Consider the following 24,008-nt stretch of genomic DNA (forward strand, 5'->3'; position numbering starts at 1 on the left):
AGGCTGGACTGCGCGTACTTTCGCATGTTGAATGTCTGTAAATAAAATTCTGAAGCTACCCGCATAATCTGCACATGGGTTCGATAGGGGGTTTTCTGGTATTGACAGATTTGCTAATGCCGAGGTTTCTATTTAGGTAACGAGCATGGCCAAGTAGGCGTTGTATTTTCAAAATAAATGTGTTAATCGGCAGAGGAAATTTTATTTTTTGCTTGTGGCCATGTGGAGGAGCTTGCAGAGCACATGAAAGTGTCCAAGGGAGGAGACTGCATGTCTTTAGGGACCGCTGCTAAGGACGTCGTCTGGAATGCATCTGGGCAAGGCGCCTTGGCTGTTCTCGAAGCGAGCAAGATGGAGGTGTGGATATATAGCATGCACTAGAACGCCCCCTCCTGCCTTGCTCGTCGCATATTTCCGCTGGACTGTTTGTGCGCTGGAGAGCCTGGCTTTTTTTTCCCATGGAAGTGCATCATGCAGCCTGTGAAAGTGCTTCCATCCTGCACCGAGGCAGTTCCTCCTATGCGAGGGACCCGTGAAGGGTACTCGGTACGTGTGGGAGATCCACGCCAGACGGAGGCTCCGCCATGCCGAACCTACCGGTGGGACACAGGCCGTGGGTGGAAAAATTGGTAATACTCACGCGATCGCCCCGGCCCACTCGACCATAGTGCGCCAAAAAAGCAAGGAGCGGCATCTCGCTGGATGTGCTTGGCAGAACCACCTTCCTCTCCAGAGCGGAAAGATCTGCTGATTTCTGTTGGATAAGCAAGAAGCGACATGGGGATCCACCTGGTCTACAGCTTGACTACAAGGACATGGTTCGCTAGCGATTGGCACGAAGCCGCCTGGAGTATGAGCGGCGCTGCGGATTGCAGATTGGTACTGGGCGGGAGTTGCTTTTACGAGTCACCAAGGATCCCAGAACGGGGTCACGCTGGTGCAGCGCGGTGGGAAAAGTCGGCAGTGGGCGGAGCCCTTTTTCCCAGGCAACAGCGATGCTTAGCGGGAATGCTGCAGCTGCCCCGCCCAATGGCAGCAGCAGCGGGGAGAGATCTGCTAGGACGCAGGCGAAGGGCGGGCATCGATGGCAATCGATTGGCGTGCAGGATGCATGTGGTGCTGCACTTCGTGTTTTTTATTTTTCGCACTCGGTCAATGCTTGTCCTCAGGCGGAGGTGTCATCCAAAGGACGGAGCGGATATGGTGGGGTCGCGGGAAATGAAAAAGCAATATGTGCAGGATATGCACAGGCTGGGTGTTTCGAGAAAGGAGAAAGGAAAAATGTAGCGGAGGGAAGGCCGCCAGAGAAAAAAACCGGGTCGTGGCCGGGAGGACGCCAAACGACAGAAAGCTGGATTGCAGTTCCGCCTTCCAGTTCTGCAGCCAATGGCCTCGACGAAACCAGCTTACATTAAGAAGCGCCAGGCTCAGAGCAGGCTGTGTGCGAAAAAAACAGAACGGGGTTTCCCTTCACACTGGCGAAGGCGCTCGGGCCAGGGTTTGGGCAGCTCAGGACCTGCGAATCGGATTGCTACACCAGCAAACCGAAAGTGAATGGGTGGCTCAGGGGTGCCGTGAGAATAAAAACAAGAGCCAGGTCCCCAAGGAGAGCACAAAGTGGGCAGGGCTTGTGAAAACACAAAAGCGCGAGAACTTTTTAGCTCATGGTCGACGCAGCGAGCTGATGCGCCTGGTGATGGGGAGGATTGCCCAAATTCAGGCATAAACCGGGCGACAAGAGGGAGAAGAAAAAAAAGGGCCGACATGGCCAAGAAGGACGAACAAAAAGTACTTTAACGGGCACTCTCCCAGCAGCAAGCCTGAGAGATTTCGTTTTTACCTCTTGGACTCCTTTTTCTTCTACAGACCTTTCGTACCTTTTTTGCCGCATTTATTTCAACGCGCTTTTTTGCACTTTTCCCAGAGGAGGTTTTATAGAAACAGCCTTTCCCAGATACTGAACAGTCGACTAGTCTTTTTCTTTCCTGCCCGTAGACATTGTAAGGTTCAGCGTGTAGATGAGCAAGCGGTGCAGTATCAATTTCTGGCTTGCACCCCGCCCACCCCACTAGACGCAAAGAACGCAGCAAGACATCTGCGGCTCTTGTTTGTTATCCTCTATCTTTTTTACAGTATTATTTCACCTATCCTCTCTATTTTTTCCCGCGCCAGCCCTTTATTTTTCCATAGTGGGAACTTTTTTATATCCGTTTATCACACGCCACAGCTCACCCATCTCCGTATTTTCTTCCGTCAGCAGAAAGACGAGCAGAGAGTATTTCTAACGCACAGGCACATTATATTTTTGCTACTCATAACAACGACAGAATGGAGCGGGCACCATACAACAACCCGAGACAGCAGCAGCAGGGCGGCAGTGCATCAGCAGACAGGCATTATGCAGGCAACGGCAGCAGCGGTGGGCAGCAGAGCAGTAGTGTGGGATATGCAGGTCGCAACAATGACATGTACCGGTTTGGGTCAGGCCCGTCGACGAGCAACAGCAGCTCGTATGAGACGGCGTTTTACAACGAGACGGGCAGCAACTCGTCGTATCACTACTACCGGTACGAGTCGGGCAATCGTGGGAGCGCGTACGACGGCGACAAGGGGGCGGGGTATATGGGTGGGCCGGGCGGGTACGCACACGCACACGCGTCGGGGTCAGCGACGGCATCGGCGCCGATCGTGCAGACGGTGTCAAAGCTGAACGAGGAGGCGCGGCGGGTGCATTGCTACATCTCGGACTCTGTGGACTCGGCACTGGAGGAGGACGCAATGCAGCCGCTGATGCCGGCGGTATTTCGGCCAATAGCGCGAGCCAGCGAGCTGCCGTTCTGGCGGCCGCCGGCGGTGATGCAATCAGACCCGCACTACCACACTAGTGCCGCACATTCTCGCAGTACGCGGCAGCGGGGGCTTACTGCCGGGCCGCACGCGCGGCAGGCGGGCGTGGGAGCGGCAGACAATGCAGAGCAAAACAACAACAACAGCAGCATTGGCAGGCGGGCGGTGGTGACCTCTGTTTCCTCTCCTGGATTTTACGCGCGGCAGCAAAGAGCCCCACGGAATAGCATGCCGACGATCAACTCGCTCCTGTCCTCGCCACAGACGTCGGCCATTGCACTGCCGCCGATTCATGCGCTGGCGGCTCCGGCGAGTGCGGCAGCGTTGGGCAAGAGGACAGCAGCGGCTGAGTACGCATACGAGACTGGCGGCGGTCTGGCGCTTGACGATGGCGAGGACGATGACGACGATGACGACGAGGTGGATGGGCGCACCCAGACGTTGCACCGTGAAATGAAGCTGGCGCCGCTGCATGGCCGGTACTCAGAGCCGGCAAAGACACGTGAGTCGATGTCGATCTCGGCGCTGGTAGGCGAGTCCAACATCAGCCTGCCGGGCATTGGTAGCCTGGGGGCGCTGGTGGGCGGCGAGTCGCGCAAGCGGGCGCGCGAGGTAGAAGCCCCGGAGCCGATGACAGCGCACAAGGCGGCTCGCACGGAGACGGTGGGACTGGATGGCAGCAACCAGGTGGTGATCATGTGCTATCCATGCCGCAGTGGCTCAGAAGTCGTACGGCGGCGAGAAGCGGTTCCTGTGCCCGCCGCCGGCGGTGCTGATGGCGGGCGCCGGGCGCAGCGCACGTGCAGCGCACCACTCGCCGATGGTTCTGTCGGTGACGACCGACGGCGGCGAGCGGCTGGCACCGGCAGAGACCGGCAAGAAGGCACGGGCGTCGTCGAGCGCCCATGCGCCGCTGGAGTGCCACACGACATTCAACAGCCGCAACGTGGCGCTGTTCAAGAGCCTGCACGTGACGGGGATGCAGAAGGCCAAGAGCTTCCGGCTGCGGCTGGACCTGATGGCGCCGGCGGCGTGGGGGGCTGGGGTGTATGCATCGCTGGAGTCGGATCCCGGTGGCAATCATCTCGAAGCCCAGCAAGAAGACGGCCAAGGCCCGCAACCAGACGTCGTGTATCCGCGGCGGGTCGCTGGTGTCGCTGTTCAACCGCATCAACTCGCAGACATTCCGCACAAAGTACCTGAACGTCGACCACAGCAGCGGGCGGTGGGTCGCGCAGAGCCACAACTGGTCGCCGTTCAAGGTGGTGGTGGTGGGCGGCGCCGGCGACGGGGCCCTGTACTACGGCGCCGAGATTGTGCTGGTGGAGACGCGCCGCAACTTTGCGTCGCCGGTGATGGTGATCCACAAGGTCGAGCGCGGCCGCCTGGTGCCCAACGCGCGGTCGCCGGTCAGCCAGATGCAGAAGGTCGCGCTGCAGGTCAAGGCCCCTGGCGAGCCGCGCTTCCTCAAGGCCGACGTCGGCCACTACAGCCAGGCCGGCGAGGGCCTGCGGTTCGACGACCCCGACGGCTCGCCCGAGCTGACCTTTGCCGCCATCGACGGGGCGCTGCTGACGCGCACGCGCACGCGCGACCTGGCCGATGGCACCGGCGTCGAGATCGACGATTTCTTCTGCTGGACGATCGTTGGCATTGCCGGCTTCTCGTACTCGTACTCGGCGCCGCGCGCTGCTGTCCAGAGCATCAACCCGATGCCCCGTCTGGCTGCCCCGCCCACAGTCGCTGGCCGGACGCTGCAGCTGCAGGTTCGTGGCTTCGAGCGCATGCAGGTGCTGGTGGGCGACCTGGCGCTGCCATGCGAGGCGGATACATGCCATAAGGGCGATAGTGTTATGGTTGTGGCCCAAGTGCCGCCGGCTTGCGATGGCGGAGTGCTGGCCGTGCGCAGGGACGACGGCGTCGTGTTCCATCTCAAGTGGCGGTTGTCTGTGCCGCTGCCGACGTGCAGGTTGAGCCCTGCAATCTCGAAATATAACCTCCTTCTCTCCCCCTCCCTTACAAATTCCAACATTTCTTAACCCCACCCGTGATTCCGTGATTGGCGACAGAATCAGCGCAGAAAAAAAAGGACTATGGCTATCCTGGCTTCCGATCTCAAGCGCTTCAGCTGTATCTTATTTCTGCTTTTCCACTTTCAAATAGAAATGTTCTCCGAGGTCGTTGCTGTCGGCACAAAGAGCGGCGTGCAGGTATATGACCTGCGCCGGGGCACCAAGCTCGCGCAGGCCATGGCCGTGCCCACGCAAGACCTTCGTTCTGACGCCCACATACATCCTAGCCGCAAGCTCGGCGAAGCCGCTCGCCTACATATACGCATTGAACCGCGGCGACTCGTCAGCCAAGCACACATTCCCCGCTGCCCGAGCCGCTCACAGTCCTGCACGCAATGAACGACGGCAAGTACATTGTGGGCGGGAGCCAGTCGGGGCGGATCTTGGTGTGGATGGCGGCGACAGGGCAGCTTCTGAAATCCTGGGATGCGCACTACGGCTCGGTGACCTGTCTGAGCAGCGACCACGACGTGCTGCTGTCGGGTGGCGAGGACGCGGCAGTGCATGTCTGGGTTCTGTCGCAGGCACTGGCAGCCCAGGAGAGCGTGGCGCCCCTGGCCAGCATGGACCGACCACACTATGCCTATCACCGCCATATCCGCTATGTCTGGCGTGCTGGCGGGTCGCGGCCGCGTGGTGTCAGCGGCCCGCGACCAGACGTGCAAGGTCTGGCAGGTCAATGTGCAGCGGGGAGAGGGCAGCTATACGGGCAATGCATGTGTGCTGGCGACGCTGCTGTTCCCGGCGCCAGTCAACGATGTGGCAGTGGATAGCCAGCAGACGCGCGTCTTTGCAGCCACTGCGTCGGGCGTCTTCCAGACCAACCTGTATCAGTCGGCCGCGGCGCTTGTGGATGTGGTGGCCGAGCCGCATAAGGAGTTTCCGCACGCAGAGAATGTCAGCTCGGTGGCTCTGAGCATGGACGGCTCGGTTCTGGTGGCCATGGGCGATTCGGGTCTGCGCGTCTGGGATGTGGCCAGCCGCCAGTGCGTGCGCACCGTGGCCGACCGGCAGATGGCGGCGGGGACGGCGGGGAAGCTGCGCGTGATGCTTGCCCCTGCGCAGCTGGGCGGCCCGTCCTCCACGACTACTGTGGGCTGTGCGCGGCCGGCGACAGCGCAGCAGCTGGGCGCGGCGCGGATCTCCGAATTCTCCTTGCTGCCGCTGCAGCGCTTGGAGCGCCGGAGCGGCGACGTGCCGAGCACGGCCTTTGCCGCCACTATCAAGACGCAGCTGCCGGACTCGACTCGGGACATGGAGCGGTTCCTGGCCAATGCTGTGCAAACCCGCGATATGCAGATGGTCCGGCGCCTGGCTCCTGGCAGCGGTGGCGAGCAGCGCGTGGCTGAGCTGACGCGTCTGGTGGGCCGCCTCGAGGAGCACCATCGGCGCACCCGCCGCCTCAACGACGAGCTGTACCAGGGCGCCGTGACGGAATGGCTGGCTGCCCGCCAAAAATAAACCTCCCCTTTATGTCATTAATCCACTTTGTTTCTCCCACCCCCTCCGCTTTTCCAATTTCGTCACTTGCTCATCTAACTTTTATTACCTTTTTTTTCAATTTTGCTACAAAATGGCCACCGCCGCTGCCCAGACACGCTCCTCACAGTTCACGGTTGGCAAGCTGGACGCCGGCATGGCAATGCTGCTGACCGAGGACTACCAGCTGATAGAGTTCCCCTCGGTGCTTTTGCCCAAGGGCGTGGCCCTGGGCTCAGTCGTGACCATCGACGTGCGCCGGGACCGGGCGACCGAGAAGCGCCAGCGCACCGACTTCCGCACCCTGCAGGACCAGATTCTTTTGCAATTCGGCACCCAGTCGCCGCAGCCGCCGCGAAATCCGCGTAGCCCACACCACACAGACCTGGGTCGTGCTTGAATGGGAGCCGCTGGAGCTGGCCACGGCCGAGCTGCGCTCCCTGCACCTGTACCGCGACAGCCAGCGGCTGTTCCAGCCGATGCCGGCGACCCTGGATGCGGCCAACGCGCAACGCGCGATCAAAATCACCGGCCTCGATGTCAACCAGGAGTACGACTTTAAGCTCGAGATGCGCACCTCCGCCGGCCGCCTGTTCTCGAACTCTGTGCATGTCAAGACCCATGCGCTGACCGATCTGAGCGGCGTCTGCGTGTGCTTTGGCGAGTGCGAGTCGCTTGAGGAGGTCGAGAACCTGAAGGCTGCTGTTGACCGCATTGGCGCATCGTGGGTCGACACTGTCTCTCTCAACGTCACCCATTTCATCGCCAGATACGCTACCGGCCCCTCATACGACCACGCGCTGGCTCTCAATATCCCGGTCGTCAAGCCCGGATGGCTGCTGGCCTGCGAAGCCAACAATAAGCTACAGCCAGCAATCCAGTTCTATCTGTCATAAATGCGCTCCCCTTCTTGCACCGCTGCATCACATCGATACCACTCTGCGACGTATCATTTACCTAAAATGACATGCAATTTGGAGCATCGAAGAAAGAAAGCAGCTGCGGTGCCTGGTTTGGATGTTATGTAATGGAAATAAATATTAGAAAACTGAAGGAACGAAGGGTGGAAAAGGAGGAGTGGAAATGATGTTAACATTAGTACTGCTCTCGATAGTGTTAGGATAAGGTAGTCAGTGGTGGTTATGTGCGGAATGTTAATGAAGAGGGGAGGGGGAGAGCATTGCGAAGGAGAAGTTGAAGAAATACTGCTGTACTTTTTTATTGCTGCGGCTGCCTGCCATGCCAAGGAGGCCCTTGTGTATCAAGGGTGCTGGGAGTAAAGCCTCAGCTCTGCTGCGAGTCAGACACTGCCGTTCCCACCAGCACACCGCTCGAAGCTGCTGCCATGGGGTCACTCAGACCAACCATGCTTGCTGCTGCGGGCGTGCTGATCCTGTCGACACTTTTGCTGCTGGTACCGTCGCCTCCATCTGTACCATCGCCGCTGCTGCTTGTTGCTGTCCAGTCCATGCTGGTATCCGACTCGTGGGTGCCGCCAGGTGTCATGAACGCCGACGATATATTCTGCTGCTGCTGCGACTGCGACGGGATTGCTCCAGTCAAAGCACCAGTCCATCGCCTGCGCCTCACCGGCCTCCGCCGTGGGACCCAGGCTGCTGCCTGGCGACTTGGAGCTGCCTGCCTGCTCCTTGCTGCAGCAACTCTAGCGCGTGCGGATCGAGTCCCAGAGACGCCCCAAACCCAGCTGCGCCCTGCTGCCGTTGCTGCTGCAATGGCTGGCTCGTCGTGGCTCCCTGCTGTGCTGCCGCGCTCGCATTGCTCATGGCATTGAACAGCGCCATCACCATATCGTCGTTCGCCATGTTCATATCGATGGCCAGCCCTGTCGACGACCCCAGTGGGGCCCCAGCTGGTGCCTGAGCTGTTGCTGCCCGACGCTGATGTCGCGTCAGCCATCGACACCTCCGCGTCGTTATTTCCGCCACCAGACTCACTGGCGTTGCTGCGAGCTGTCGTCTCGCTGCCCATCCGGAAATCGTCGCTAGGCGCCGCTGCTGGTCTTCAGCTTGCTGCTGCCATTCTTCGCCTCGCTCACAAGCCCAAGCATCTGGTTGTGCTGGTAGTTCGCTCCCATCATTGTCATCTGCGAGAGTGGCGATGGAGGCGCCCCGGCTGCATCTGCAAGCAGGACGGTGGTTCCCAAACACGTCGCCGTTGGCAAACGCGTTGTTCATCGCCAGCGCCAGATCCGCGTCGGACTCGCGGCCGCATGAAGGCTCCGGGCGGTGCTCCGCCGAGTGGTGTCACCGGCTGTCCGTTAAGCCCAATCAGCGAGGACGACGACGACGGCGTGTGGAAGTGCCCGTTGAACGAGTCGCGCGATGTACGCCGCTAAGCTGTTGACGTACCAGTACGGCGACGGGCTCATCTGCGGGCTGTTGACGTGCGGGCTGCCCGCTACTGCCGCCGCAATAGGCGTGACCTGGTAAGGTGCTGTCCTGCGGATATGGCTCGACGATGTGCGGTGGCGAAGCGGCAGCGAGGCCGACATTGGCGGTGTCTGTGAGATCCCAAGTCCGGCCTGAGCTACTGCCGCCGCCGCTGCTGCCGCCGCCTGGGCATTAGCTATGCCGCTAGCTGGCGGGTGGTGTAGCGACGTAGGCGTTCCAGCCCATCAGCACATTAGGATCTCCAGACGCCGACATGTCTGCCATCCCAACATCACTCATGAGCTGCTGGATCACTGGTCCCATTGGCTGCTGCCATCGCTGCCTGCTGCTGCAACTGCACTGACGTTGCCGCCATTGCCCATCGGCCGGATAAAAGGCAGCGAGGCCGAGCGCTGTGTTTTGAACGGTGGGGTGATCTGGGATGCGTGCGGAACGCCGCATTGCCGTGCCCGTTGAGCGCCATCGCCTGCTACCAGGCCGCTCGGGTACTGCTGCATATTGTCTGGGTGCACAAACACAGAGTGGCGTGCCGACACAGGAGCTGGTGCGCCAAATACCATGCTGGTGCGCCCCCATCGATGTTGGCGTTGGCGTGAGGTTCCCGATTGTTGACGACCCGGCTGAAACAGGCGGGACATACATCGCCAAGGCCTCCTGATCCGTGCAGCTGCTCAACAGCAGTCGCATCAGACGGCCCCGACATATGGTGGTGCCCATTGCCGGTGCGTGCGGCTGTCTGCATTGTCACTGCGTTGCCACACGGCGTCCACGTGTTGGTTGGGATCCCAGGAATCGCACCGTACGGGTCCTCCATGCTGCCAATCCAGAGTCCGAGCAGCGAATCCGCCGCAACTTTGAGCCGCGAGCACGTCGAGAGAAGTATGCGCAGCTGGCAAAACAGCGTCACAAACGTCCCGCTAATGACGTGCACGTGCGAGTTGGACGCGCTGCGGTTCTCGGAAAAGTCCTCAATCTCCTTCCAGTTGCCGTCGTCGGTCTGGAAGTAGTATCTTGGCGGGTCATACACGTGAATCGACACCTCGCCCTTGGAGTTCGGGTTGCGGATCGCCTGGTTGAGCAGCGAAATTGCCGTCTGCGGGTTAGTCACCGTCTCGTTGGTCGGGTCAATCAGTGACTGTGTTGTGTCGGGGATCTCGCGGAATTTGATACGCGATACCGCGCTGTATCGGCAGGACCATCTTGTACCGCATGCCCTGGTTGCTAATGATCCACTGGAACTCGCCGACCAGCGAGTCGAGCTCCGCCGGCCGGTGGTTTCCGGGCCGCTGCACAGGCTTCAGCTGCGGCATCTCGACGCATGCCAAGCAGGTCAGCTCTGTGTCCTGCATCCGCACGCGCTGCCAAGAGCCAACTGTGAGAAGCCCCGCATCAAGAACCATGTACGAGGGGACGTCGGGAATGAATGGCGGATATCCAGTACCAGCGCTCGCTCCAGGGGTCATGCCCATGCGCGCTGTGTTGATGTTCAGACCGACATTAACGCCCATCGGATGCCCGACCCGGGGCGCCCCCAGCATCGCGCTGGCGTTGCCACCAGAAATTGTCGGCTCCAGGCGTCGCTGTCAGCTTCCCATTGACGCCAGTGATAAGCGTCAGCGGGGCGGGACGCCGCACAGCGCCAACCCGGGAATTACCGGCTCCACTACTGCTGATGCCGTCAGTCGTCTTCAGACCAACCACCACCGGTGCATCTGGGACTTGCACTGTGCTTGGGGCGGTTGACAGGGTGGCAGAGGATGCAACTGATGCACATGATGTCGTGGATGCACTCGATACTGCAGCTGCCGCATCGGCTGCAGGAGGCGGCGTGCTGCCAGCGGCAGTATTCTCAGTTGACTCGGGAGAAGTGCCTACCTGTGCTGCTGACATTGCTGCTGCTGCCCCGCTGGTCGAGGACACTGGTGCTGCTGCCTCGCCTGCTGCAACTGTCACTGCCAGCGTCCCTGAAGAGACCGCAAGCGGAGACACAGCAGTGACCGCTGATACTTCGGACTCGCGCCTACTTTCGTTTATATTGGAGGCGCCGCCTACTCCAGCTGCACTGGCGTCTGCACTGGGCGCTGCCGGTAGCGGAGTAGATGTGGCTGTTGAGACCACCGGCATCAATGCACCTGCCATAGCCTTGTCGGGCTGGGGCTGGGCCATATTCGGTGCCGGGCTCGCGCTGCCAAGCTGGCCAGACATCACGACACCAGCATGGACTGCATCCAGCGGAATCTGGGGGGCGGCAGCCAAGCTGGCCATCACAGGGTTGGCCGCTGAGGTCACAGGTGCAGCACCTGGAATCCCAAGAAACTGATGTTCTGGCAGGGTCTGCCCTTGTCCCGCCCGGGCCATGTCAAAGTTGTTCCACTGCATCCACGGGTTTGCGGTGGCCCCTGCGGCTGCGGCGGCGGCAGCAGCAGCAGCAGCAAATGCCATGGGACTATCCATCGTGGCAGGTGGCTGCGACGAGTGCTGGGGTGCATTGAGGAGCGCTGCTGCTGTTGTCGGGTTACCTGGATAGCCATTGGCGGCGGCAGCGGCGGCGGCGGCGGCAACTGACGCAGGGTCAGATCCCTGGGGCATGAATGCAGACGCCATGGCGATCGAGTACATGTCGGGCGTCATGGTAGGGTACGCTGCCATTGGGTCCATCATCATCGGCTGGTGATGCTGAAGCCCACGCGGGTTGCGCTGCTGTGTCTTCTCCTTGGCACGCCGGTTTTGGAACCACACCTGGACTTGGCGTGGCGCCATGCCCAGCCGAGTAGCCAGGTCCTCGCGCAGTCGGCTGGCAGGTGACCGATTGACCAGGAACACGGACTCCAGCACTGACACCTGCTCGGAGGTAGCGCGCGAGCGCTTCCGCTGGCCATTCTTTCCGCTGGCCTTTCCAGAGGCTGGTGTTTTTGTCGCTGCCTCCGCCGCTGCGTGGCTGGAGTCGCCATCGCTGTCCGACGCCTTCCCCGATGTCGGCGGGCGCGCAGTGGGCGCAGGATCGGTGGTAGCCGTCGCTTCACGGCTCACGCTGTTGCTGTTGACCAGCAGCTGGTGGCCCTGGCCGGGGCCATGCAGTGCGTTGCCGGTAGCAATCATGGCAGCATCCAGGAGCTTGGGGCCGTACATGTGCTGTGTGTTCTTGGGGTCGAGGCTGGGGTTGCCGGTGGCTGCAAACATCGCAGCAGCCAGGAGCTTTGATTCGTGCGCTGCCGTCGCGTCGGAATACGGCATCTGCACCGAGCTGTTGAGGGCTGTCGCCGGTATTGGGTTTGCGGTTCCCATCATCGGCTCTTCTGTTGGTCTCATCGAGGCGGGCGGTGTGGGATACAACAGCGAACTACCGTGTTCCACAAGGGAAAGAAAGTGAGAAGGATCGTCAGCAAACACAGACGTGTCAAAAAACATTTCCATATGAAAAAAGGTTGCAAGTGTGTGTGCAGGCGCGCTGATGTGTGGTGGAGGGGGGACAGGGTAGTCCTGGAAGGAAGATGCTAATTCCGAAAGAGCAGAATCGAGGAGTGGAGGGGGGACAACCAGTATGCGGGGTGAGAAGCAAACGGGAAGCTGGCTGTGCTTAACAAACAAACGGACGCTGGTCAGGCAAAAAAATCAGGTAAAAGGTCACTGCTACTTTTCTAGGCCGTGGCAATCGCAGAAATGGCAGAGCACTTTTATGCTCTTTGGCAAGGGCGACAAAAAAAAGGTAATGAGCATCGGACAGTGTGTAACTCCCAGTGTTTCCTGCTGCTGCCCCTTTTCTCGCCACTCACGAGCACGCCTTTTTGACGTCTTTACAGCGATGCGTGGAGAGCAGAGCAGGAGCAGTAGGAACAGTTTAGAAACTTGCACTCCTCTCTGCCTGCCCTGAACTGGGGGGAGGAGGGGAAGTAAACTAGCCCAAGGGCTGTGTGCTGTGCAGTCAGGTAGTGTGCGCATGTTCAATGCTGAATGAAGCGTGCGGCAGCAATGCATGGAGAGCCAAACACCGCAGAAAATGGCATACCAAGCGTACCTGTGTCGTGTGGGGCTATATGTGTGGGCTGTGCGTGTTTGTATGGAGTGCACGCCGTGCAAGTGGGTGGTGGTGGGGATTGGCAGTAGCAAGAGGCGGCTGAGAAACGGTGCTGCCAGGTCCTTTCGGGGCGCTGCGCAGTAAGGGTGAACAGACAGTCGCTGCAGCGTTTGTTCTTTTCAGCCGAGAACAGAATGGCAGAGCCGCGGAACCGTATAAATCTGTAGAATAGGTGGGGGACCGAATATTAGGGAAGGCTCACTTCAGGGGAAGCGTTGGGTGATATAGAATAGAGGCAATAGACGCACAATGCAAAGCGGTAATAGATAGTGGGAGTTAGAGAAAGGAGCGTGTATCGATAGAGGGAATGGAAATGCCAAATGAAAAGAAAGCCAAAAAAGCGGGAAACGGGGGGAGTGGCCAGAGAGGAGGCGAAAAAAGAAAATGTCGGATTGAGCGACAAGCCATATTTGCCCATCATCAATGGCCGCTACTCTGGCCAGAAAGAAAAGGTGTGCATTTTCGCATTCGCCTATAGGCAGGACGCGGTGGGAGTGTATACGTCGGCTGTAAACGCGGCAAGAAGGGGGCGCTTTGGCAAAGAGGGCCAAAATGGGCGGAGTTTGCCTCTACGAGATCGGAGAAACAAGGCGTGGTTGGAGGGCGAAGAATACGCAACGAGGAACCGGGGAGGGGCAGACGCAAGGCGTCTTGCACGTGTGGGCAACAACCTGCTGCCTGCTGCTTCCCCCTAGCAGCCCTCGCCTGCCTCCCATTGAGTGCTGGCGTAGGAAAGCAATGGCTGCCTTCCTGCCAGGCTTGCTGAGCACCGCTTTGTTGAATGTGTCCGACCAGCAATGTTTGTCTGGGAGATTGCGATGGACCGATTTGCTCGCGAAATGTTTAGGATACGCGCGGTTGCACCTTAAGGGTAGAAGGATCGCAGGCAGGCCGACCACTCGCCTATAGCTGCTCTCTTAAATAAGAAGGGGGATCGCTGCCCGTCGCTCTCGATTCGCCGTGCTTGGTGGGCAGCCCATCGCTTCCAGCACTGCACATCACAACATGCACGGAGTGCAGGCAAACAGCAGGAACAAGGGAGGCGAAAACAGGCACAGGGAAAGAGTTGGAGGAGACAGGCCGCTGGCCGGCCATGCAAGAGCGCTGCTTTTTTTGCGCTGGACCCCGTGCCCGCATTATGCCGGGGGAATAGCGGATTCCAATTCACGATCTTCCTTTAGCCGGCGGCGCCATCCTTGGCCCTCAAACGACTCAGCAAGGATAGACAGGCCGCGCCTGCCAATGATAGGCCAGAACACATACCCATCCGCACGCACAACTGGGGAACAAACAAGCTGCTCACATGCGCAGTGGGGTGGGGAACGAAGAGGGGACACAGACAAAGGCGCAACAGGGTGTTCCGCAGAAGATGCGCATTTTGCACACACAGAGGCAGGAGTGGAGGGGCTAGAGACCCGCAACTTACCTGTGAAGTTTTCGAGAAATGGTCAGAGCGGTTAAAGTGTGCCGATATCAGAACGAACCGGTGGCAGGAGTGCTCAGAGAGAAGGGCCGGAGAGCGTAGTTACCTAGAGACAGAGGTTTCGACAAGGTGGTCGGCGCTTCGGTAAAGAGGTCGATGATCTGCAAAGCGTGATGGGTCTCGTCGGGCGCTACTGGGTGGATTCGGTCGGCCGAGGGGTTTAGAGATAGCGCTACAGCAACACAAACCAAATAGGGAAACCGGCGTTCAGTAGCGTTCGCAGGGCCAATCGTCAAAGGAAAAACCAGACAACACGATGCTTGCAAAGGCATTGCCCATGGTCTAGTCGCCACAGGCGCCGAGGACAGCACGCATTCAAATTACGTGAGGCATACACATGGCCACACGAATGCAGCACGATTAGTTGGGTCGACATGCGCAGTATAATGCCCATGCACAAAGGGATAAGTGATGCCCACTGCGCCGGGATGTGTGAAAGGGGGCAGCGGAAAGCCGAGGCTGACTCTGAAAGTGGCCCATTGACAAAGCGCACATAGCTAGATATACGACAGCCTGCTGGGAGCCAGGTAGGATGCTGTGTTTACATGTGCAGTAATGACTAGCCTGCAGCATGTAGCTCAGCGTCACACTATGAATCTCGCCTCTACTGGTGGCTGAATGGCGAGCAGCGTACTTACAAGCAAGCAAGCTTTGTCGATTTCCAGTGTGAGATAGAATATAATAGTGGCAGGCAGCGTCGGCGGCAAATGTCGATGTGCTGTATAAGTGGGCGAATAGTACAGAAGGTTTATCTACAAATGTTTGGGAATAGAGTGCGTGCAAGAGCCGTAAGGTACAAGGTGCAGGATAATAATGATAAGCTGGAAGCAAGCGGGAGCGAAAGGGTAATGGATGAATAAGCAGCCAGCCATAGGGCCATTTAAGAGTCAGGTTGGTAAGAGCAGGTTGGCGGGCAGGCGGGGGATTGTGCAAAGGCATGTTCAGCCTTGGGGCTCGCCGCTTCCGGTTCGCATCAGTGACAAAAAACGAGAAAAACAAAGGGCTGGGATGAACAACCCTCCAGTGAGCTCGAACAATGCTGTGGTCGCACAGTCTCTGGCCATCGCCCAGTGACAGCCTGCAGCCAGTACCTCGAACGAGTGTTTGGTAGACACATGCGGCTGCCAGCCTGGCTGGCGAGGGACGAGCCAGGAGCCAAGTGTGAAAATGAGGTGATAGGCTGGGGACACGGAGACACTGGGTGAAATGCAACCCGTGGAGCAGGAACACGGTGACGCTGAGCACATATGCAACCACAAACTTTAATGCTGCACCATACTGATTTCCCACCAGCATGCCGCGGTGATGTTTGGAGCTCTTATCTGGCCTGTGTGAGAGCATGTCCGCGCTCAGTGACTGAGGGGATGGGCGGGAGGGATTGTGTGCACAATGAGCGGCGCGCCAAGGTAACCACGGCAGCTATTATTGTCAGCTGAATCGCTTTCCGTCCTGGGCATGATGCGTCTAGCAAAAGACAAGGCATTATCTGCCCATCCTCTCGCCCTCCCTTACCCACGCTGGATATGGGCAGACAGGTCCTTCCGTCCGGGCGGGTCAACGAAGGGGGGTGTTCTGATTGTAGCTGCATGTGCATCACCAGGTCGGGCAGCTGCGGGCGCAGTGCATGGGAACAAACAAGGTACATGGCGGTTGGCGCCACACAAAGAGATTTCAGAAGACTAGTAAACAAGGCGGGGTTGTGCTTACCTTGGCAGGGTTCTGGGTAGCCGGGCTGAAAAAGTATAGTAAAGGCGAGCTGTCTACAAAAAGGCATGTTGAAGGACTTAGTATCCGGTGATAGGACCATTGGCGACAAGCAATCGACGCTTTGCATCTTCGGATATCCCGCACACGCAAACCAGCAGCGGTTTGGAGGCGGTCGAGAAAAGCCACCAAGCATTGCTCAGATAATGGCAAGAATAGACACGGAACATGTGTGGACTCCGAGACAATGGTGGCGCTAGCCCATGGACGTATACCAGCGCAGAGCACAACACTAGCGCAAGCTCACAACAGGGGCAAAGAATGCCATGGCACTGAGAGATCCAACTTTGTTTCGCATATACGCGGGTGGCGCCCCAGGCAAGAACACCATATTGAATGTACCAGCCCAGTATTCTGAGTATCTGCGGCGCCACCCAGGATAGGAAAGAGAGAAACAAGTTTTTTTTGCTTCCTTTGTGGCAGCGGCAGTAGCTGCTGGAGGGACGACACACCGGGGCTGGAAAAGACGTGCGCACCACTGGCACGATGCAACTTACGAGATTTGCTAGGAGAAATCGCGGTTAGGATCCGCCAGGTGCAGGATGCTGAAAGAAGGGCTGACCGTGTTTGCGGAATACAAGAAGGCGAAAAATGACCGAGGGTGGCAATAAGAAAGGCTGAAATGAGAGGATCAAGGAGTATGCTGAAGCCAAGCGCGCACGCGTAGGAGGGATATCCTGGTGGTTGCCTGAGCACATGCGAATGGTGTGTGTGCTGTGACAATAAGGCCTGTGTCGAGAGTGATGTGGATATGTCGGTTCTAGCAGCGAAGGCTAATTTTCATAATCTGTGATTCGCGCTGGTGAGCCCAAATGGCATGAGCGTATATGGAAGATGGATGAGAGGAGGAGGGATATAATAATATAGGGAGACAGAGGTAAGCGGGGAACCAGACGTGAAAGAGTGTAAGCGGAGATAAGAGGGAGAGAGGGAGCAGGCTGTGCATCGGGATGGGCTGCTTCGCACGCATGCTGTTGCGTGCTTAGTAACTGATCCCAAGGCGCAAGAATAGAGGGGGAGCTACAGCACTGCACAGCGCTGCAAAGCGGCGACAAGCCTCACCTCCTGTTGCTGTTGCGTGGAAACAAGCCCGCCAGGACGGAAAATGAGGCTTTTGGTATATGCCAAGGTCAGCACTCAGACAATGCCAGACCGTCTTCGCCGCAGGAGGTTGCACTTACCGTATGTGTGCGGTGGATGGACTCGCGAACCACGGTGCTGAGTGCGAGCTAGATGGGATCGTTGGCAATGTGCAGGTGAGCAGGAGAAATAAAATGAAGCCGGATAAGCCGGTGCTGGCGAGTTAAGATATAAATAATAAAAGAAGCCTCGGCGATGGGAGGGAAAAAGAGAAGGGATATCCAGACCTTTTTCTCGGTCGGCATGCTTTCGGCCAGGCCAGTATATATAGCTTATTTGCGTGCACCTGGTGGGGATGGGCATTCAATGCGCACTTCCTGAGCACCCCAAGGATGGTCCGAGGGAGCGACAGGCAGGGGCAAGGTGGTCCGGAAAATGCTGGCAAAGCGTGCGCATATGAATCAGAAAGGGGCATCATACGCCGGGTTGACCAAAGAGAACAACGCTGGCAGCACACGCCCAATGCCCGCGCTCGCCGATTTCCCTGCCTAAGCAAAAAACAAAGCCCACCAAATGTCCTGCTGGCTCTCGCATCAGTCAAATGGCAGGGAGCACTGCTGTGGTGATGCCGAGCAATGCAGGCTCGGAGACCCTGGGTGCTGACCACCCCCCTTCTCTCAGGATTTGCCTCCCGAATCCCCCAAACGGCGGCCTATGGACGAGACGCGGGTTAAAAAAGAGGGAGGCAGGAGTCTTCCACAGGCGATCGGCGCTCGCTTGTTTTTTGCGTTAACAAACGCTGCGGTGCTCGCTATCCCGGACTTTGTGGAAGCGCTTGGCACATGGTTAGACCTTGGATCAATGTGGGCTCTTTTTCCGATGCGTGCGGGTGTGCGCGCAGACCCCAGATGAGCCAAGCTGGAAAAGAACCGGTACTGCAGGCTCCCATAGACGGTTCTGAGGATCGATTGTGCTGGGCACCAAGAGCCCCCAGGGTCCGCCGCAGGCAATCGGATGCGTGTTTACCAAGAAAGCTCTATCTCCAGCCTTTTTCCTGTGTTGCAGAGGATATTCGCGATATATCTGGAAGATGGCACATCCACTCTTTCAGATGCGAACGCATTCAGATACGGATGCTCGCTTGACTGTTTGCAGCTTTGGGGGCATTTGGATGTGCGCCTATTAGCATCCGACATATGTGAAGACGCTGCAATATACCGAATCTAAGGTGTGCTTGTTTGCGCGCCCAAACATAGATTCCAAACATTGCACATCATGGCACCAAATGAGTGGTAGAAACCCCAGCTCCCCTGGCTGCCGCTGCTACTGCCAGGCAGATATGGAGGATGGTGCCAAAGCGCCCTGAATCAAGCAGTGCACTGTTTATGGAAGGACAAAGATCGTCTGCAACACAGCGAGCACTGCCACGTGAGGCCCTTCCTTGGGAGGGAAGGCGCTGATTTTGCTGTCCTTGTTGCTTACACTATTCCATGCGCTCCGCGTCAGCAGGCAGTGAGACAATGAGACAGCGGTGCCAGCGGAGGAGGATGAGAAGGAGAGGAACTCAGAGGATCAGCCAATATGCCTGCTGCTGCATGCACAACATGCTTAGCATCACACCATTCGCTTAAACAGCCGCCCGCATATAGACGGCATTCGTTCCCAGCATCCCGCTCCTGGGAAATAGAGAAAAATTCGAAAAGAGGGACCTGCAGGCTCTGCTCATGCTGCACCGCTGAGGAAAGCATCTGCTGCGAGAGGAGCCATTGGTTGCGCTGGGTTCACCGTGTCCGCCAGAAAAAGAATTCCTACGGCACATGAGACCGGACATGCCTGGCACATCCCCCTCCCGAACATAGAGACGCTGGCTCCTCCGACCTGTTCCCACACCATCCCCAACCCCAGGCACTGCCGGCCCTCCTGCTTGCATTGCAGGAGCCATGCTACCCAACCCCTCCGACGCTCCTTGGGCCCCAAATCTATGTCCTGGATACCTGGGATTTCTTGTGTGATGGCAATGGTGCCAGCGAACACAAATGGCTGCCAATCGTAGTTTTGCAACAGTAGTCTGGCCCATAGCTTTCTTGAGCACGCATATGGTGCAGATCGACATGAGAAAAACAGATACCCAAAAAAGAGTGCTTGTGAAAAAAAAAAAAAAAAAAGCTCTCCAGAACGGATGTCCACCTGCGGGCAACCAGCACTGGCGCTTTGCCCGAAGCAAACGGCATTACAAACTCCGCTCGGTAGCCGGGTATCCTCCGTCTGCTTCATACTACTGAGCTATGACACTAGAGGCTGGTGTTTCGCCAGCCTAGAGCGGGGAAATTCAAGGGCAAATTTGTTTTTGGGGATGCGAGGCTAGGAGCAGAGATAACAAGGAGTGACCACAGTTGTCTTAAGCCTGGCCCATTTCTCCCGGACCGTTTAGACCGAAACGGTCCAGCACACAAGCGTGTGTGGATCACCCTTTCTCGCCCCCATTTTTCTGATGATACCCTCATGGAAGTGTTCTGCCCAAGAACACATGCACGCGGTGCAATTCCGGTTGGGAACAGTGCATCCCTTTGCTCCGCCTTTTTGCTTTTGCCCTCGTACCCTGCAATCCACATAACCCTTGTTGCATGGTTTCATCCCTCTTGCAGCTGCAGCTGCTCGGCACCCGCACTCGTTCCTCAACAACCCACAAAGGATGCACCTAGCCCGACCCTTTTCTGTTCTTCCCCAAATAAGCCAAGCACATTATTTCTTGGCATGGTTACAGGATCACCAGCTTAATATAACCCCTGTTGCCACTGTAGGCATGTTGTTCGAAACGCCTCTGCCACACATGAGCGTACTCGGGATGTAGGTAGGAACGGGCTCCACTCCTCACAGTAAAGGAGGGCGGTGCGTTGCATCTCTTAAGAAAAACAAGAAAAAGCGAGCGACAGCAGCTGTGCATAGCAGATCCGGCTTTCGCTCCAACATAAAGGGATGTGCCTGCCTTGAAAATCGGCCCCTTAGTCCCTCACTCCACTCTTCCTGGTTGCCTCTGAGAGGCAGGATGAATGCGCCAGCTGAGCCCGGGGTTTCTCCTTTTGGCACTGTCTAGAGTGAGAACTAGGACCCACATGAATGTGATCTGAACCTACTACGCCGCCGGGAGCCTGCTAGCAAAGAAATAGTCTGGCCAGCATGCCGGAATTTCCTCGGTACTTGTTTGTAGCAAGCTACCTTCTAGATCACCATGCGCCATCAAGTCTCATATGGTGCCAGGTGCACCTGGATAATTGCGAATTATTTCCCTCAGATGAACCAGGCTCAATTCATATCCATTTTTGGCCACACCCACCTCGGACTACATATATGGGATGTTGAATCGTGCTATGCAGCGCTTCCAGCTCCACCGAGTCGAAACAATGGCCAGTATAGAATGCATTCTGTTCTAAAGAACAGGTGTCTTTTTTTCGGTCAGTTAGCAGAGAGGGGTGGCTGCTGAAACATAGTTTGAGAGCCTCAGAACAGCAACAAACAGGGAATCGTCTGTAGAGTAGGCAGCATCGCCATCACGGTAGCAAATGCCTTCTATTTCTACACGTTCCGATAATTGCGCACGATGAGGAAGCATGCTTTTTATTCAACAAGCTAGTAGCATGTCAGAGGTTTGTGATCTTGTCACGGTACTGCTCGATGTTGTCGAACGTGAGAATAACAAGGTCGCGCTTTGACAGTGGCTTCTTGGTTAGCGGGCAGATGTTACGCTGGCTGCCCTCGGGTGGGAACATCAGGCAGCGCACCCAGCTGTTGTAGCCCATCACATGGCCATACGGCGAGATTGCCGGCTTGCAGACTGGCTCCAGCGTAATCGGATCAATAAGATCCGGCAGCGGGTTTGTTGGGTCAGCACCAGCTCCGGCCTCGTCGCTCTCGAATCCTGACTCGTCGCTTTCGTTGCTAGCTTGTGCTGCACCACCCAAAGTGGTACCTGATGCTGCCAGTCGGCTCGAAGGGGGTGCCTCGATGGCACTGCTGTTGCCGCTGTCGGTGTTCATGGCGCTGCTGTAGCCATGGGCACGGCGGTTGCGACCACGAACCGTAGCGCTGCTCTCACCGAAACCAGACCAGTCGCCAGCACGGCCGCGGCGACGCTTGGATGACGACGAATCGTGGTACTCGCCATCACTTGTGTCACCGCCATCGTTAGCGTCGTCGCTGAGCTCAACGTCATTGGCACGAATGACGTCCTCGTCGGATGAGTTGTCTGCATAGCGGCCGCGGCGCTTACGCTTGCGCACCACAGTGGCTGCCCGGGTGGACTTGCGAGTGCTAGCCGATGCAGTGGTGCTGCTTGCCGGCGTTGGGGATGCATCGGCAGTTCCACCTGAAGATTTGCCAGCTGCATCATTATTGATTGCCTCAGCTGGTGTCGCTGCTGCCTCTGGCTTGCCTGTCGCCGAGTCGGTGCTGCTTCCACGCGCAGCGCTCGACGAAGCGGAGTTGTTAACCTCTTCCTCTTCTTCCTGATCTTCGTCGTCGTCGCTGTACCCGTACTTCTCTCGGGACATCCGCACATGCGGCTTCTTGTGCTTTCGGAACACACGCATCGCTGTACCGTCGGGGTTCTTCTTCTTGGTCGTGAACAGGTAGTGTGCTTTGCCTTTCTCGTCGAGCACATAGTTGGGATCATGGATCAGGCGGTTCTCGACCAGGTATCGGTAGTAGTTTGAGCACTGGTAGCCGACACGCCCGGGAATCGTCATACTAAACACGCCCCACTGGCCGTTGGCACCAATCTCCTTGAGACGCTGGTGGAACAGCTTCTGCTCCTCGGGCGTCCATGGGCCAGTGCGCTGCTCCTCACCTGGGGCATTGAAACGGTAGTAGTATGTGTTTGGTTTGGTCTTGATCGCCTTAAACGCCTTGATACGAGCCTCAGACCAGCCCTTCATTGCCCTGCTAAGATCAATGCCCGATCCATTCTTGGCAGCAGCAGCGCGCTGCAGCTGAGCAAGCGCATCGTCCAGCGGCAGCCGGCCAATGGTCCGGTACTTGTCACGGTTCTCGCTCGTGGTTGTCTTCTTCTGGATCTTGGTACGCTTCTTCAGCAGCTCCTCGTACTTTACGCGCTGCACATCAGTCATCTGCGGCGTCTGGGTCAGAGGCGTGTGGCGAAGAGCAATCTCCTTGCGGAGCTTCATCAGATACCCAGGCGTCGAGAATTGGTAGATCACCTCGTCCACATCGTTGCGCCCCTCCTTCAGCGCCTCGCGAATCTCCTCATCCGCCAGATAGCTGTACATCTGCCGGATCCGCTCTGCCTTGTGCGCAAACTCGCGCCGCTCAAACTCGGCAAACTGCTTTTGCTGCAGGGCAACGCGCTGCTTGATGATGTCCATCTCCTCCTCAGTCACCTCGTCCTCAAAGATGCGCTCCTTGCGCACGCGCTTGATTGCATCGCTCTGCTGGATGAGTGATTTTACGTGATCGGATGTCTCACGGTCCAGCTGCACAAACTTGGCGTTGTCCCACTCATCGTCACCACGCGCTTTGGCGTCTTCAAGCAGCTGCTGTTTTTCCAGCAGCTTGTTGCGCAGCACATCGCGGACACTAACACCAGCCGACGTATCGGCTGCGGCATCGGCCCTCGCATCAAGCGACAGGCTGGCAATCGAGAGAGCACGCAGCTTGGCGCTCTTGGCTGGTGAAAAGAACTGCGACTGCGGGCGAACCTCTGCAGGCGTCTTCTTTGTAGCCATGTCTGAAATAATAGGAGTGGTAAAAGCAAGTGCAGAATTTGGAATGCAAAGCAGAGAAGGTGACCAAATGCAAGAATCCACGCGTCAAGTGCTCGCGCACGCGTTTCTGGCACGCGAAATTTGCAGCAGCGCCACCGGCTCACAGGTGCCATCGCGGCTCGCGGCTCAGCTCTCCAGGATCATAGTCCGCGTGGTTGATAATATCTTTGGTTTGGAAAAACAGCAATGAGAAGGGGAAGACTAAGAGGATATCCAGAGGGGTCGTGCTGGCGTGTTTAGATGGCACCAACAAAGTCCTCGGCCTTGCCCGTCACCAGCAGACCGACGATCAGACCGAACAGGCCAATGATGCTGCCAAAGATCTCAATAACCAGGATCTTGACAAACAGCTGCTGGTCATGCGCATCGGCGACAGCAGCATTGCTCCCAGTGATACCCACAGCGACACCGCAGATCAGGTTAGACACGCCTACAGCAATGCCGCCCCAGAACAGCGAGAAGCCAGTGTAATAGTCCGACGGAGCAAAGCCCTTGCTCGACGCAACTGCCGACACCTTCGCCGAAAACACAATGGCCATGATAACGCCGTAGATGGCCACAACCTCGCAGAAAATGATGCTGATCAGGTTCTTCGTCGCAATGCGCGGGGTCCGCACAGCTGCGCCGAGTATGCTCGAGCCCGTAATGAAGATACCCCACGCAGCTCCGACCACACTCAAGCCAATGCAGAGCGCGATTCCGTACACGCTCCACATGTACGGCGATATGCGGAGAAGGTACCCACCAACGTTGAACCGCTCACCACGCCCTGTCAGCAGCAGATAGAGACCGGCCCAAATTGCCAGGAAGACGACTGTCGCATTAAGCGCATAGCGCGCATACCCAACGTATCCCATGTGTCGTTTGCTGGTTCTTATTCAAATTGTGGTTAATTCCTTTTGGCAGCAAAAGGATGAGATGCGAGGAGTGTAAAATTGATGTACGATTCTCAACAGCTGAACGAGAGAAACAAGAAGGCAGAGGTGAGGAAAGTAGTGAGGGGACAAAAAGGGCGAATTT

At 57.5% G+C, this 24,008-nt stretch overlaps 12 protein-coding genes across 12 annotated transcripts; 5 read left to right on the top strand and 7 right to left on the bottom strand.

Annotated features, from left to right (window-relative positions):
- The first annotated feature begins 575 nt into the window (after window positions 1–575).
- On the top strand, window positions 576–1,357 carry DL89DRAFT_181415 (uncharacterized protein). Its single transcript, XM_040883902.1, has one exon. The coding sequence runs from the start codon at window positions 778–780 to the stop codon at window positions 1,285–1,287; it is 510 nt and encodes a 169-aa protein (XP_040742439.1). The 5' UTR covers window positions 576–777; the 3' UTR covers window positions 1,288–1,357.
- A 971-nt stretch (window positions 1,358–2,328) lies between these two features.
- DL89DRAFT_258511 (uncharacterized protein) lies at window positions 2,329–4,886 on the top strand (the record flags this gene model as incomplete). Its single annotated transcript, XM_040885610.1, has 2 exons — window positions 2,329–3,894; window positions 3,939–4,886. 2 exons carry the CDS (start codon window positions 2,329–2,331, stop codon window positions 4,884–4,886), a joined length of 2,514 nt encoding a protein of 837 aa, XP_040742440.1.
- Window positions 4,887–5,021: 135 nt separating this feature from the next.
- DL89DRAFT_181750 (uncharacterized protein) lies at window positions 5,022–6,420 on the top strand. The gene is made up of 2 exons (XM_040883906.1): window positions 5,022–5,183; window positions 5,252–6,420. Exon 2 carries the CDS (start codon window positions 5,424–5,426, stop codon window positions 6,378–6,380), a length of 957 nt encoding a protein of 318 aa, XP_040742441.1. The 5' UTR covers window positions 5,022–5,183; window positions 5,252–5,423; the 3' UTR covers window positions 6,381–6,420.
- Window positions 6,421–6,492: 72 nt separating this feature from the next.
- DL89DRAFT_275245 (BRCT domain-containing protein) lies at window positions 6,493–7,294 on the top strand (the record flags this gene model as incomplete). Its single annotated transcript, XM_040889281.1, has 2 exons — window positions 6,493–6,651; window positions 6,782–7,294. 2 exons carry the CDS (start codon window positions 6,493–6,495, stop codon window positions 7,292–7,294), a joined length of 672 nt encoding a protein of 223 aa, XP_040742442.1.
- Window positions 7,295–7,452: 158 nt separating this feature from the next.
- On the bottom strand, window positions 7,453–8,792 carry DL89DRAFT_181439 (uncharacterized protein). The gene is made up of 2 exons (XM_040883903.1): window positions 8,037–8,792; window positions 7,453–8,014 (listed from the first exon to the last, which is right to left on the bottom strand). The coding sequence occupies exons 1-2, from the start codon at window positions 8,591–8,593 to the stop codon at window positions 7,750–7,752; spliced, it is 822 nt and encodes a 273-aa protein (XP_040742443.1). The 5' UTR covers window positions 8,594–8,792; the 3' UTR covers window positions 7,453–7,749.
- A 597-nt stretch (window positions 8,793–9,389) lies between these two features.
- DL89DRAFT_181505 (uncharacterized protein) lies at window positions 9,390–10,125 on the top strand. Its single transcript, XM_040883905.1, has one exon. The coding sequence runs from the start codon at window positions 9,513–9,515 to the stop codon at window positions 9,942–9,944; it is 432 nt and encodes a 143-aa protein (XP_040742444.1). The 5' UTR covers window positions 9,390–9,512; the 3' UTR covers window positions 9,945–10,125.
- Window positions 10,126–11,503: 1,378 nt separating this feature from the next.
- Window positions 11,504–11,692, bottom strand: DL89DRAFT_210410 (homeobox; the record flags this gene model as incomplete). Its single annotated transcript, XM_040884184.1, has 1 exon — window positions 11,504–11,692. A coding segment is annotated over one exon (189 nt), but the record flags the coding sequence as incomplete, so codon positions are not given.
- Window positions 11,693–14,277: 2,585 nt separating this feature from the next.
- Window positions 14,278–15,058, bottom strand: DL89DRAFT_268450 (uncharacterized protein). Its single transcript, XM_040887929.1, has 3 exons — window positions 14,674–15,058; window positions 14,422–14,626; window positions 14,278–14,310 (listed from the first exon to the last, which is right to left on the bottom strand). Exons 1-3 carry the CDS (start codon window positions 14,759–14,761, stop codon window positions 14,307–14,309), a joined length of 297 nt encoding a protein of 98 aa, XP_040742446.1. The 5' UTR covers window positions 14,762–15,058; the 3' UTR covers window positions 14,278–14,306.
- A 200-nt stretch (window positions 15,059–15,258) lies between these two features.
- On the bottom strand, window positions 15,259–15,694 carry DL89DRAFT_268452 (uncharacterized protein; the record flags this gene model as incomplete). The annotated part of the gene is made up of 1 exon (XM_040887930.1): window positions 15,259–15,694. A coding segment is annotated over exon 1 (355 nt), but the record flags the coding sequence as incomplete, so codon positions are not given.
- A 2,739-nt stretch (window positions 15,695–18,433) lies between these two features.
- DL89DRAFT_181865 (uncharacterized protein) lies at window positions 18,434–19,384 on the bottom strand. Its single transcript, XM_040883907.1, has one exon. The coding sequence runs from the start codon at window positions 19,322–19,324 to the stop codon at window positions 18,839–18,841; it is 486 nt and encodes a 161-aa protein (XP_040742448.1). The 5' UTR covers window positions 19,325–19,384; the 3' UTR covers window positions 18,434–18,838.
- Window positions 19,385–20,747: 1,363 nt separating this feature from the next.
- Window positions 20,748–23,183, bottom strand: DL89DRAFT_236482 (uncharacterized protein). The gene is made up of 3 exons (XM_040884974.1): window positions 21,765–23,183; window positions 21,329–21,608; window positions 20,748–21,151 (listed from the first exon to the last, which is right to left on the bottom strand). The coding sequence occupies exons 1-3, from the start codon at window positions 22,947–22,949 to the stop codon at window positions 20,850–20,852; spliced, it is 1,767 nt and encodes a 588-aa protein (XP_040742449.1). The 5' UTR covers window positions 22,950–23,183; the 3' UTR covers window positions 20,748–20,849.
- DL89DRAFT_181874 (putative vacuolar ATP synthase 22 kDa proteolipid subunit) lies at window positions 23,087–23,958 on the bottom strand. Its single transcript, XM_040883908.1, has one exon. The coding sequence runs from the start codon at window positions 23,843–23,845 to the stop codon at window positions 23,225–23,227; it is 621 nt and encodes a 206-aa protein (XP_040742450.1). The 5' UTR covers window positions 23,846–23,958; the 3' UTR covers window positions 23,087–23,224.
- Between the last annotated feature and the right edge of the window lie 50 nt (window positions 23,959–24,008).

This window comes from Linderina pennispora (assembly GCF_002104995.1).
Source record: "Linderina pennispora strain ATCC 12442 chromosome Unknown DL89scaffold_9, whole genome shotgun sequence".
Taxonomy (NCBI): domain Eukaryota; kingdom Fungi; phylum Kickxellomycota; class Kickxellomycetes; order Kickxellales; family Kickxellaceae; genus Linderina; species Linderina pennispora.

Coding starts and splice junctions, on each gene's coding strand:
- DL89DRAFT_181415 (XM_040883902.1), top strand. CDS start 778: ATGGGGATCCACCTGGTCTACAGCTTGACTACAAGGACATGGTTCGCT.
- DL89DRAFT_181750 (XM_040883906.1), top strand. CDS start 5,424: ATGTCTGGGTTCTGTCGCAGGCACTGGCAGCCCAGGAGAGCGTGGCGC.
- DL89DRAFT_181439 (XM_040883903.1), bottom strand. CDS start 8,593: ATGAACAACGCGTTTGCCAACGGCGACGTGTTTGGGAACCACCGTCCT.
- DL89DRAFT_181505 (XM_040883905.1), top strand. CDS start 9,513: ATGGTGGTGCCCATTGCCGGTGCGTGCGGCTGTCTGCATTGTCACTGC.
- DL89DRAFT_268450 (XM_040887929.1), bottom strand. CDS start 14,761: ATGGGCATTATACTGCGCATGTCGACCCAACTAATCGTGCTGCATTCG. Junction 14,627..14,673: donor ACGTAATTTGAATGCGTGCT/GTCCTCGGCGCC, acceptor TGCCTTTGCAAG/CATCGTGTTGTCTGGTTTTT.
- DL89DRAFT_181865 (XM_040883907.1), bottom strand. CDS start 19,324: ATGTCGATCTGCACCATATGCGTGCTCAAGAAAGCTATGGGCCAGACT.
- DL89DRAFT_236482 (XM_040884974.1), bottom strand. CDS start 22,949: ATGGCTACAAAGAAGACGCCTGCAGAGGTTCGCCCGCAGTCGCAGTTC. Junction 21,609..21,764: donor GAAAGCACAAGAAGCCGCAT/GTGCGGATGTCC, acceptor ACACCAGCTGAG/GCAATCAATAATGATGCAGC. Junction 21,152..21,328: donor ATCCAAGCGTCGCCGCGGCC/GTGCTGGCGACT, acceptor GTGCAGCACAAG/CTAGCAACGAAAGCGACGAG.
- DL89DRAFT_181874 (XM_040883908.1), bottom strand. CDS start 23,845: ATGGGATACGTTGGGTATGCGCGCTATGCGCTTAATGCGACAGTCGTC.